At 31.7% G+C, this 14,417-nt stretch overlaps 1 protein-coding gene across 12 annotated transcripts in view; it reads right to left on the bottom strand.

Annotated features, from left to right (window-relative positions):
* LOC143225981 (steroid hormone receptor ERR1-like) overlaps nucleotides 1–14,417 on the bottom strand; it is a 95,980-nt gene that overhangs the window by 36,187 nt on the left and 45,376 nt on the right. For 4 of the 12 annotated variants that reach the window (XM_076456268.1, XM_076456265.1, XM_076456276.1 and 1 more), the window contains 3 exons: nucleotides 7,173–7,217; nucleotides 6,388–6,505; nucleotides 1,919–2,161 (listed from right to left, as the gene is read on the bottom strand). In XM_076456268.1, coding sequence (XP_076312383.1) covers nucleotides 1,919–2,152 — 234 coding nt within the window. In that variant the 5' untranslated portion in view covers nucleotides 2,153–2,161; nucleotides 6,388–6,505; nucleotides 7,173–7,217. Of the gene's footprint in view, nucleotides 1–1,918; nucleotides 2,162–6,072; nucleotides 6,191–6,387; nucleotides 6,506–7,172; nucleotides 7,218–14,417 lie in introns of all 12 variants that reach the window. The other 8 variants (XM_076456264.1, XM_076456270.1, XM_076456273.1 and 5 more) reach the window with 3 other exon arrangements.

Here is a 14,417-nt window from a genome sequence, read left to right as displayed (position 1 = left end):
CACTAAGCATAGGCTATTAAATATACAAAATGCTGGCCGTAAAATATGCATAACACATATACAAGTATTAGGCTTAGTACTGCAGTTTTTGTTGGGTTTTTTCTTCCTTCATAAAACCATCTGACATTTGTAAAATGGAAATCTCACAGGATTATATTCTAATGTGGCCACATGCTTAACAACTATAGCAAAAGTTTACCATGCCCATAATAAGTTTTTAAATAAATGTTTTATAACATACAGCTTAAAAATGTCAATCACAAATATAACAATAAGTTTATTCCATAAAGAAAAGTATGATACTCTCAAGTACTAGGAATGGAATTTCAGTAGTTTACAGGTCTGGAAATACAGAAGTTGAATTTATGACTTTTCAGACTTTATAAGCACTTGTGCAAACTCTACCCAAATTCTAAAAGAATTATTAGGTAAGAAGTCATAAAAATAAAAACCTCATCCAGAACTCATAAATTAGACACACAAACCAGAAAAGAAAGAGCATTTGGATGAACTAAACTATAAAGACACAAATCAGTATATATTCAGTAACATAGCAAAATATTACCTTACCACTGAAAAATTACTTCAGTGAAATTGTTCAAGTCAATCATACAGCAAGTAAATCAGAGGAATGTATATACATATATATTTTTTTTTTAATATATTTTCAAATAGCACCAGTATTTGATAGCTGAGCACAGTTCTTAATGCTTTTTCATTTTAAAATGAGAAATGGTATGGAAAACTGTCATATCTAACTGGTCCAGAACTAAATTGCAAGCTGCTCCTGTATATCAAAAATAACAACAGAAAATCTAAAGGAGCATGTAATAACCTCCACTGCTGAGAAAAATGAGAAAATAACTTATCTTTTGGAACAACACAGGATTTGCAAAAAGTTGTTAGTTCAATAAAATTACAAACAGAAATCTGAAGAGCAGTCCAGATGAAAGATCCTAAAGAACTCACAAGTTTTCTAGAACTTTTCTAGACACTTGTTAATTTCTTTGCATTTATTAAGCTTTGCAACTTGTTTATAAATGCCTCCCAATCAGACCAAAATGTGGCACACACTCAGTTTATTGGCTGATTGGTTGATTTTGCATTTTATGGTCCAAAGCAACAAGGCTACCTGTCCCACACTTATAACTTCAAAATATATGTCCAAATTATATATTTACATTTTTTTACTTTTCTTTTGAGCTAATGATTTTCTTATTTTGTTTTCACATCTTTGTGGTTTTATTATAGCCAGGGGCCTCTATGAAACTCTAAAGAGTGCCTTAAAATGAGCACTAATTATCCAATAAACCACTTCCAAAAAAGTGGCAGAGAAAAAAAAAATTCCAGAAGAAAGATCCATCAGAAACATAACATTACAGTGAATCCTCTACAGTTTTAAAAATGAGTAAAAACATTAACAGTCCATACAGAAGAAAAAAAAAAAGATGAGCTGAAAATTTAAGGTGAAAAAGGAATCCTTGTAATTGTGATATGGAATATAAAACAAATCACAAAGAAAAAAAAAATTTTAACATTGCAAAAATATCAGTACATACAGAAACCCTGATGTAATCTCAAAACTGTCACTCAAGTACAAAAGAATGAACAATATCATTGTTGTAGACCTATTATTGTTAAAATAAGCAAAAACTTCACACACACACACACACACAAAGCATTTGCAGACATTTATGAAAAGATAAATAACTGAACACAATCTCTTAAACAAAAAATAATCACAAACTGAAATTAATAAAGTCAAGTTTAACACAAAAAATATACTTTAATGATGCAGATTAAATAAAAAATTAAATTTAAATATACATATGATGATAATGGTTTGATGGATGGATGGATGGATAGATAGATATTATGCTTACCAGGACAACTACTGCAACAAAATGGTTTCACTTACCAAAGTTTTGTCATCAGGTGACCAGCAATGACCTTTACTGCTACCCACAACTGGACCCATACTTCCACTAGTGACAAAATCAAGATCTGTTTGGCCATTGGTTAGTCCTGATGTTGTAGGTGAATAGATATGTGGTGAAGGTGGACAGTGTGACAATGCAGTGTTAGAGCAAGATGCTTCACAATGATCTTCTGCTTTAATTTGTGTTACAATCACACTTCCATGGCTAGCCATTCTGCTGCCCTGTAATGTGCAACAAATATCAAATACATCTTTGACAATCATACTTCAATCATTTAAGCTTGAAAATAAGTTTCTGTAAACATCTCACTTGAAGACTTGAATACTATTATCATTGCTATAAACATAAAAGTAACAAAGCTGAAGAGAAGAGTATGATATGATAAATACACATGTGCATGTAGGGAAGGGGGGTAACAGACATAGGAAAATAAAAAATTAACACTTAATTTATAGCCAGTGATCAAATTAGGAAGAACTTTTTAATGCACAATACTATTCTTAACACCACTGTGAACTCCACATAAAATTACATTAGTCCATAAAATGACAAAATGTCATACAAGATTTTCAAAAAACATATCCTTTAAACTTCCATTCTATTATAAGATAATAGTTTGAAATATTTTTAATCTTTAATTAGATCATACATTTTTAAGATGAAGAGCATGATTTGCACAAGTATTCACAAAAGTACATTTTATGCCAGTATTACTTTATATCAAACAACTGAACCCAGACCCTAAAATCAGTAATAGCACAACATCTATTTATACCCAAGTGTTAATTATTTAGTATATGACAAGCATTTCAAGAATGTTCATTTAGTATGATGACCAAGTAATGTACATAAGAAATAGTTTTTGTGATTTGAGTTTTCCTAGAAAAAAACTTGTCAAGTCTGCTAGTTCCTTATCAGTAATTCTTTAAAAATTAAATTATCCTTCTCCTTCAACTTGTCAATAGCTGAGTACTGTTTTCAAACTAAACATATTTCTCAGACCAGTTTTTAAGATAACTGACTGACCCATACAGCGTATTACTGCTGGAATATTCTAATAATACTCATTAAGTTTCATTTGTAAATACACATTAACTTTGTTGTTACAGCTTGATCAATTCAGCTGTGTTCTTAACCCTAAATTGACCTTTAGAATTTCTATACAACTTTTAATATGTTTCATGTGTCACAAAATTTTGCAAGCTTTCAGTAAACTTTAGAATCTTTTATGGACAAAAGAATCAAATTTTTAATGAATATTTTCACTAAAAATGTCTCTGAACAGCTAATAGTCAAAAATTGTTCCAAGTGATTTTCATGTTAAGATGAAAACTACTTTTCATCTGAAAATTGTCAAATTTCATTTATTTAACCTCTAAAATTTCTTAAATAAATTTTTTTTTCCAGTAAAACTTATCAGCTATTTTCTGTACCCTAACACTACAGGTATTCAGTCCCTTTTACCACCTGGTAACAACCATTAAAAATATATATTTTTTTCTTTTTTTTTTCTCTCTATAGAATGACTTCAAATTTTAATAGGAAACAAAAGTTGTTTTTCCTAAAATACTTAAAGCTAATAATAGTCTACATCTGTTTCTAATTTAATTTTATTGTTTTATTGCCCTTTGAATCACTAACCAATACTCCAACCAATTGTAAATCACTTCACAAATATATAGCTTCTGCTACTATATCAAACTAAACACACAAGCTACTCAACCAATGAACTTTATGAAGAATTTTATTATTATTATATTATTTATCTATCTAACTTGATCAATTTCTAACTTTTACATTTTAGTTACATTTACAATAATAAGTAAAAAACAAGTATACTATTTACCTGCCACTTTTTATATAAAGTAATCCCATAAATAATGCCTAACAATTTAATACAGAAAGCACATCATCATTTCTTTGTAGAAGGGTTTAAATGTCGAAAACATGTTGTACATCTATAAAAATGTTCAAGCAAATAAAAGAAACTAATCCCACTCAACCTTTTGGGATTATTAATCAAACCTTTATGAAGATAGATGTGTACAAGGAGCACATTAGGCATATAATGTTTTATAAGTTTAAAAAAGGCAACAGTGCAACAGAAACTACACAAAACATTCAAGGTACTTATGGTGTAAAGTCTCTCAATGAAATAAAATATTGAAGGTGGTTTCAGAAGTTCAGATCAGGTGACTACAGCTTAAGTGATGCGCCACATTCAGGTCATCCTGTTGAGTTTAATGATGACTTGCTGCTGGCTACACTTGATGAAGACTGTGCTGTAACAGCTGAAGAACTAGCACAGAAGCTTAATTCAACCCATTCAACAGTTCAGCTTGGAAATGTGTCAAAACTTGGAAAAGGGTCCCCCATGATTTCACGGAAGCCAACCTTGGAACAAAAGTGGACATTTGCACTTCTGTGCACTGTCGTGAACATAACTCACCTTTTTTAGACAATTTAGTGACTGGAGATGAAAAATGAATGTTTTACAAAAATGTTAAGCACTGCAGACAATGGCTCAGTGCAGGTAAACTGGCTAAAGCACACCCCAAAATGAACCTCTACCCTAGGAAAGTCTTGTTAAGCATTTGGTAAGATATTGTTGGTGTGATCCACCTTGAGGTGCTGCAACTCAACGTAACAACTACATCAGACTTCTATTGACAACAGATAGAACACTTGAATGTTGCACTGAAAGAAAAAGAGGCCTGCTTTGATTAATCATAAAGGTGTTGTGTTGCACCAGGATAATGCACAGCCCCATACAGAAAAAATCACATCTAAGTAGATTGAAGAGCTAGACTGAGGAAAATTTCCACATCCTCCTTATTCTCCAGACCTTGCCCCATCTGATTGTCATCTATTCCAAACTTTACAGAACTATCTTGATAGAAAAGAACACAAAGATGTCAAAACTACCCTCTCTGCATTATTTTCCTCCAAACCCCAAGAATTTTACAGAAGTGGTATTCAGAAGTTTGTGAATTATTGGCAGGAAGTAATTAATAATAATGGAACATACATCAGTGATTAAATAACATTAAAAGAATTTGAAATCCTCTCTGTTTTTCTGAACCTAAAATCAGACATTACTTAAGGGATGGCCTGATATATATCTATATACGAATGATATTACTATATTAAATTTCTTATTTAATCAAATGATGCAACATCAAACACATACCAATAGCACTTAAAAAGTGCTGTTGTCTCACAATTATCATAATTTCTCAGGCTTTCTACCTAAATAATGAAAGCCTTTAAAGATTCAGATAATCTCATCAATGTTATTCTCACGAAAACTTTGAAACTGAATAAGGATATATACAAATTCCTGTACAGAAAATAAAGCAATATAATACATCATTTGATAGACTAAAATACTGGTTTTCTATTGGTTATAAAATACTACAATGTGAAGCAGAGAATCAGTGACAATTTATAAAAGATTATAGCTTTGTAAAAATACAAGATTGAATGCTCCAAAACTTATTCTTTACCTGAGTAATACCAATATTATGAGTTATTTACAATAAATTCCATACTTCTCAGAGGGTTGGTAAATAGATTAGAGAAGATGTAATTCCCAGAGTGCAAATATCACAATTCTCATATTAGGGGGTATTAAAAATGTTTTCAAATATTTTCTTATAAACATAAAAACTTAAAACTTGCATAATATTAAAGTTTGATTTATTAATTACATTTTAATGCCAAATTTATTCATATACAATAATAATAAAGTAATTTAATAAACTATTTGCAACTCTAAAAATTTGTAACAAGCATTTTGACCTGCCTATGACAAGTGTTATGTAAATTAAAAATTCTGAACTTCATTTTCCAGCATTATATTTATTTCATTTTCCAAATATTTAGTAGGATTTTTGGGATCAATATAGCCTATTGTGCCAAATAAAATAAATAGTTATTGAGTAATGAAGCAAGAAAGTATGAATCTAGTCCTTTGTGGGGCAGCAGTAAGTTTTCAGATTCACAATGTTAAAATTAAAAGCTCAATTCACCTCTGTGGACACAGCAAACAGCCCAATGTGGCCTTGCTATAAGAAAACTAGACACACACACCAATCTAGAAATTGATTATATTCATATATTGATGACTCACATAAACTTTCTGAATAATTGGTCCAATGAAGATCTAAATCCTTTTTTCAACACACAGCAAACAACATGAACAGCTAGTGATTCTTGAGTGAAAATTAGCCTTTCAAGTGCATGGACATCTAAATAATAGAAAAGTAGTAACTAAATTTAAAATACTAATTTTTATTTTTCAGTTATTTTTTATTTATTTCATTTTACAAACATGTTGGAGCTTTAGGACCAATATGTCCTATTATACCGAATAATGACAATTCTTACTACGAAGCTGGAAATTATAAAACTAAAAATACACTAAGTTTGCAAATTGTTGACTTACATAAACTTTCTGAATGATTACTCCCAGTGATGATCTAAGTTCTTTCTCAACAACCAGCAAATACCATCAACAACTAATGGTTCTTCAGTGAATGGCAGCCTTTCAAGTGCACTGACATCTACAAAAGAAGTTACATGCATGTTCAAGAGGATAGACAAACACTGACTTGTTACCTAATATCCAAAGTTAACTTACACATAACAAAACTATAGATCAAGCAAGTTAAGTAAAAAAACCTTCAGTGAAAATTTGATTTTACTATACATATATCTTCAAATTAGATCTTCTAAGAGAAAAAAAGATTTTTGGATGCCAGAAAGGTAAACTAAGTATGCAAATTAGCTAAAGAATTCCTTTAAAAAAAAAAAAAAAGCTAAAAATGGAATGTGTTTTTGAAACATTTTTCTCTTAGAACCCAGCAGTCTAATGATAATAAAACACCAAAAATTTGCATATATTCTGCAACAAGTACTACATGCTGCTATCCACATAGTTACAGACAGATGCCATGTATAACAGGTACATATAAAGAAAAAAATTCAAAAGCTGCAACTATCAGCAAGTTTTCATCTAACTGTACCAAGATGAAATTTTGAAAATCAAATACAGCAACTACAAATCAGCACTATCAGAAAAGTTGAAAATTGGTTCCTGATGCAAAAAATACCCAGAGTCTAGGTATTCTTTGGGTAATAAAAACAAAAGATAACTTAGATTAAACTGATCACAAACACCAATCTTTTAAAAACATAATGCATTTTAAATTCAGTAAATAAGTCTCATACATTTCTTCTCTTCAGATGTGCAGATTTCTTTAGTCTATTTCATTACTGAAAACAATGAAAAAATATTTTCAAATTAATAATTTATACCAAGGTAGTAGAAGAAAAACATAACAATAATGAAAGGTACAGAGAGACCAGGTAAAGACATGCTATTTAAAATCTGATAGGTACCAAGGTTCTAATGACAATCAAAAACCTCCTGAGGCATTTGTCTAAACCATGCAAAAGGAAAAAGAATAAGTATAATGAAGTTCATAAGTTCCAATAATTAATTATCCTAGGCTATCTCTTTATGAAATGCAAACACTTCAATGTTCTGCAATACACATGAAAAAATGGGTAGTGTATTTCTTGTATAATCATAATAGGTGTGAAAGATTCTACTTAAACATCAGAGGTCAAGGAAATCAATACATGTATATCACTGAATCAGTTGGGAAACTTTCTACATCTTGGAAAGTTTTTCTTTATAATGATTATTCTAATCTATTAAGCTATAATCTATATATATATATATATATATATACAAGTTGTCAATATTTTTAATTTATTCAAATTAACAACAAATTAAAAGGATAAGTAAAATGGTATCAAGAAAACTCAGGTAGACTGGTTAAAAGGTAATAAAACTTTCCACTGAAGCAATGATGCTAATATATACTAACAAGGCTCATACCTAATTATCCAAAAGGACTACTTTAAGTATGCAAAAATTACTTTCAGGCACTCTTCCATTAACTAACAACACTTTTACACAGCATGTACTAAGTTACCAACAGATCAACCACCATTCTGATGGATTCTTTCCAATTTGGCTGAGTGACATAAAAAGCAAGTGGAGTTAAGCCAGTACTGTTAACAAAGCACCCCACCCCACCAAATGTGGTGAAAGAATGCAACTGTAAAAAAGGATGCAATGCATGCATACTCCACAAAAATTATTGTGTAGCAAAACAAAAAAAAAGTCTTACCATTCATTTGTTTTACCATAACATGTGAAAACATACTGATAAACACATAGTAACTAGCATTTAATAACACTCTTTCAGACTGCCACTATGCTAAAGATCTTGAATATTCAATTATGTTCTGTAAAATTATGTATTCTTACCATGCTTTTTAAAAACTATAACAAATTCAATAATGTCTACAATTACCTTCTTTTAGCTTTAAACATATTAAACAATGCATGAGAGTAACTTTATATGTTTCATCTAATACATGATAAGACTACACAAGCTATAGAAAGTTCACTTACATAACACAATGCAACAAAGTATCCTTATATTTTCAACTTTTAGTATTCTAATATGTATATATACTTTAATAGAAATATACACTTATTCTACATTGTACACAATCATGAATCAATACTTCATGTTTGTACAATATTGCAGCCTTCATCTTTAAACCTAGTAAGATGGTTTGATACCTTCAAATTGAGTACAGCAGGAAAATTAACACATACTGGCAGTCCAAATATAATACAAAAACATTGGTCTAAGTGTTGTAAGGTCAACCTTAATCTTGAGAAACAGTCAGATATCCACTCAACACTAATGTTTTCAAATAAGTTAGGAATATTAAGGAAAGATGCACCTTTTGAAAGTGCTTGGGTTAATAGGCTTCTTACTTTTGTCTTTCATTGATTATCTTTTTTAATGTACATATTTTCTTAACATCATGAATATTATTTGTCTACTTTTGTAATTACAAATCCATTTCAAATAAAACCACTAAGTTTCATTACACCCAAAAAAACTAAAAATACTTTAAAAATTTAAAAACTCTATGTATGTGTAATTAAACATGTGAGGAAAGAACTAGTTAATTCTGAGTCACAGCAATAATAGGTTCCACACAACATATGATTTCCAACAACTTCTTTGTGTGTTCTTCTCTATTCTGATTATTGAACACTAATTTGCTTAAAATTAGCCAAACATACATAAAGTATATTTTAATGTTATAGCAAAAACTGAACAAAACAATAAAAATTATAACAGGAATTATTATGTTATTCACCTAATTTGAGATTACACTTTTACAATATTTTAGGCCCTTAGTAACTGCAAATTAGAGAAGCCATGGAAGTAAAACTTCATACATAATTGTTAACACTGCACAACAAAGTTTATGCTTCTTGAAAACTGTTGGGCATACCTTATGTATTTTTTGGATGGTGATCACAAAAATCACATCCAAATATGCCCATCATGTACAGTTTCATCGAAATCTTCAGTTTTGTCATGTTTTTTTCTCATATATATGTGTCCAAAAATTTTCATTTCTGCAAGAGACCTATGAACAGTGTTCATAGGCATGTCCAGGCATGAAATCAGGCCAGGTTGGAAGCTGTTCTATGGAAGTGTGCAGCTCAGGCATGTCTGAGCCAGCTTGACACTGTCTCAGCAGGCTATAAAAGTGGCTTGCATACACAGGTAAATCTTTCAGCACCTATCCTGTGAAAGTGGGTTTTCTCAGGGCACTCCCGTTTCCCCCCACATCCAAATCTTAGGCACTGGATCTTCAGATCCCAGCCAAGGCATCATATTGCCATGCCCTGAATTGGGTCATTTCGCATGCATGTTCATATTTGCTTTGACATCTGCTTTTTGGGATCTGGTCTGGCTGGTCTCTTGCTGATCAGTATTATGACCAACCTCACTCCTTCACCTAAAAAGAGTCAAAATAAAAGAAAGGCAATAACCCCATGCAAATTTCAATAATCTTTCATGAGAGGGGATGAAGAGGAACCATAACATTCCTGATCACCTCAGTTGGAGAGAGAATTCTTCAGATTTCTCTCTCTCTAAATTAAACCCCTGCCATGTTAGTGTGCATTTAGATGTTGCTCATTGGATTAATATAAACCTCATAGTGTGTACGTATTGTTTCAGAATACAGCATTGCCTCAGTAGCACTGTAACAAGTAAGTTAGATGTTATAGACGTTTTATACAGGACGATTGGTGTTGGTCAATATGTTTTGTCAATGTCATAACAGCCGCAATACATTCTGCTATATTTGTGGTGAGTATACACTTGTTCAGAGACGCTCAGTGACTGCTCTTGTGAAGAAAGCATATCATCTGTACTTTGGCTGTAAAATTGGTGATCAAGACCAGGAATGGGTGCCTCACATTTGTTGTGTGACATGTGCTGCCTGTCTGAGAGCTTGGCTCAGAGGCACTCAAAACACAATGCCGTTTGCTGTCCTGATGATATGGCAAGAACAGAAAGACCATGTGACGGACTATTACTTCTGTTTGACTAATGTGTCTGGTTTCTCTGCCAAAAACAAGAAGTCAATTGAATACTCTAATCTGCATTCAGCAATGAGACTCATGCCACATGACAACAGACTTCCAATTCCGAAACCACCAGAGGAATGGACCTTAGATGAAGAAACTGCAATGCAGGGAACTGGCAATGACATTGATCTGGATTTTGAACCGTGCTCCTCAGGCAATCCACATTTCATAACACAGTCAAAATTAAACGATCTGGTCAGAGATTTGGGTCTGTCAAAAGCAAAAGCCGAATTACTGGGTTCGAGGCTGCAGGAATGGTGTTTGCTGTCACCAGGTACAAAAATTTCTGTTTTTCTGAAGACACCAAGATGATATAACCAAATTCTTTACACAAGTTGACAGTCTCTGTTTCTGTGTTGAAATCGAAGGATTGTTCTCTGCTCAGAGTTGGGACCATGACCCTCAAGAGTGGTGTCTCTGTTGATTCATCAATGTTAAGCCTCAAAGCTGTTCTGTTACACAATGACAATATTCACCCTTCAATACCTGTTGGCATGCAGCACGCATGAAAGAAACCTACGAGAACATGGAAAAGTTGCTGAAGCACATCCAGTACAGTAAGTACAACTGGAATATCTGTGGAGATCTGAAAGTCATTGCTCTGTTACTGGGACTGCAGCTTGGCTATACAAAGTACTACTGTTTCATCTGTGAATGGGACAATCATGCCAAAGAGTCACATAATTCTAGACAGAGCTGGCCACTCCGTAAAAAGTTAGTTCCAGGACAGAAAAATGTGGAGCATGAGCCGCTTGTCGACCCGGCAAATATGTTTGCCTCCTCTTCACATAAAATTGGGACTTATGACGAATTTCGTGAAAGCAATGAACATAGAAGGCGAAGGTTTTCGTTATTTAAGATAGATGTTCCCAAGAATAACTGAGGCCAAGATCAAAGAGGGCATTTTTGTTGGCCCTCAGATCAGGCATGTTATGAGTGACAAGCGGTTCGAAGATCTGTTAGTTGGGCCAGAAAAGATTGCTTGGAAAGCCTTCAAAGACGTTTTTGACAATTTTCTTGGCAATTACAAAGCCCCACATTATATTCAACTGGTAGACAAACTTCTCAAAGCATACAAAACAATGAAGTGCAACAACTTCCTCCCCACAACTCTTAGTGAAAGGTTTCACCAGGACATTGCTAAAACATAAAAACGATATCAGGGCAACTGGAATCTGTCAATGCTTGCTGACTACTGTTGGACACTGCAATGTGATGCACTGGACATTGAATACAAACAAAAATCAGAAGCAAAACACTTTTAATTATGTTGAACTTAATAACATATTAGAAACATAAACGCAATTAAATACATTATTGCCAGTAAACAGTTAACTGTCTATTTCTCAGAGTTCCTATATGATAAAGCAAAACCAAAACTATATTTGTGCATATCCACCAGGTACCTGCCACAATTAACAAAAACTTTTCAAAAAAATTGTTGTGTAGTGTAATTAATATACAAGACAGTATCACACAATCTCTTAAAACACTTAGAATATGTCATCTACACCATATAAAATTATCAAACTTTGATTTACTGTTAATGTGTATGCAATTTCATGTTAATTTACTTTGGACATACATTTTGAACCTGGCAAATAATGTTACAACATCACATCTGAATATTGTTAATCATTCAACTTCCTTTTACACATCAAAATGATAAAAAATCTTTAATCTGAAAGGTAATGGAACATGGAAAAATTTTACTGAATTATAAAATTCCATTATCTCCTATTTTTAAAGAAACACTATCAAACACAAAAACCAACTATTAATATTATAAAATGTATGTATAGTATTCACTCAGCTACATGTAGAGTATCCAATGTAACCTCAATAAGCCTAAAATGGTTAAAAACAATGAACAATTTAAATTATCCAATGACAGTTTCATTTAAAGATATGTATCTCGATCTAATTGAATAATTAAACTATCAGATGAAATTAAATTTGGTATTAATTTTGTAATGAATAGAATAATTACATAGCATTTCCATCAATGGATTATTTCAATATAACAGACATGACACAAACAGCATGTATATCGCATCTATTTGTTACTGCACAACCTAACCCTCTGGTGGTGTTTTTTATAAGCTTTCAAACATAACAGCATTTTCCCAGTATTAGATAGTCAGAACCATGATAGTTGTAATACAGATACTTCTTACATAATTTGAGTAAACATAATTCCACTATATGCCACAGTAATAGTTAATAACAGCAATAGCAAACACAACCCAAACAACAATCTCAGTAAAGGATTTGGAGGTGTGAAGAACTGTCTGTTACCATTATGCATAACATTTCCTTCAAGGATCTGCAATGATAGCCTACTCACTTGGAATTGGATATAATAATTAAATTTTCAAAAAAACAATGGTTAAGTTTCTTGTTTAATATTATATTATAATGAAGCAATAGCTCATGTTTTGGAGCATTACCAATAAATATGGCCATACCTAATATATCAAATCCAAATCTCCTCAGACACAAGAAAATAAATATACTATTTATTGCACCCTGAATTTTAATCAAAGATAAGTGAAAACTATGTAAATAGATCAGTTACAGAAGCATGATATACTTTGAATACCATGCTAATCATATTAAGTTTCTCACTATTTGCATGCATTAAAAGCAGGATATTTTGTATCCAAATTACAATTGTATAAAAATATTAATTTCCATTGTAAAACAATGATTTGGTAAAGTAAATGTATAAGGTTCATATGAAGATTTATTTCTAGAAAAAGCATAGATTTTGCTTTTTTACAATAACTGAATCTTTTTTATCATCAAAATTTGTCTATATGTGAGTTTTAAGTGCTCCATGGAGCACAAGTTGAATGATTATCCTCCATTATCTCACCCTAAAAAAATTATTTCTTTTAAACACACTGCAGTTGCAAACTGGTTTGTTATCCACATTCTTTACAGCTTTCCCTAGAATAATCATTGTAGAGTTGCATTAGTCATTAATTTTAAGCTCCTTACAATTCTGTCTGGTACTTAAAAGTTTTCTGCAACTTTAAAGTTAAATCTTACTTAAAACAGACACATAAAAGAAACTTAAGTATGGAAACAGACTTGAATTCTTCCAGGTGCAATGTAGTAACATTTATTATTATTACATGCACATTATTAGTTTTAGTATTTAAAGCCTTGATATACACATACATGGATTAAAATATTACATTCCTTCATTTTCAAGATATTTAAATCTGCTTGAGGAATTTCATCATTTCACCTGTATTATGTATTCTTTTAGTTGTGACCAGTGAAATTGAACATATTGCATTAATTAAATAAAAAAAACAATTCATGAGGAAATACAACTTTACATGAGGAAACATAATCTTCCCGATAGATTTCCCTCAAGTTTTATAAACATCAATGACCTAACAAGTCAAAGAATTAGTTCCTTTTTTTTTTCTATTTGAAAAATTTCTATCCATGTTATTTCTCTGAACTCAGAATTTTTGAGTCAGGGGCAGTGTCAACCTCTTACAATCTCAATTAAATTTTATCCATAAACTCGAGTATTTAGAAAGTGAACCAGCTTTAAGAATTTAGCATTGCTAAAATGGGAGGGCTATAGGACCTAAGGCACATTTAAAGTAGCTTCAGGCTTAGAACCCTTCTTGCCTATGGCTAAAAATGTTTGGTAAACAATTATACATTTTCAGAAACTTCTCAACTTGAAATAATATACACATTACACCTGTACTGTAATCTAATTTAAGCAGTACACTTCAGTTCAACAAATGCCATAGTTGATGAAGCGTTTTCTCGCTTTATCTTATGTTGAATACATAGACTTTATTCCTCAAGTATACTAAAATTTCCCATTTGCAACTTTTAGCAAATTAATAAAGGCCTGATGTGGCATCTGCATCTGAATGTCAAACATTTTGTAGAATTCA

Source organism: Tachypleus tridentatus, chromosome 9 (genome assembly GCF_004210375.1).
Source record: "Tachypleus tridentatus isolate NWPU-2018 chromosome 9, ASM421037v1, whole genome shotgun sequence".
Taxonomy (NCBI): Eukaryota; Metazoa; Arthropoda; class Merostomata; order Xiphosura; family Limulidae; genus Tachypleus; species Tachypleus tridentatus.
This window is presented reverse-complemented; position numbering and strand designations above follow the sequence as displayed.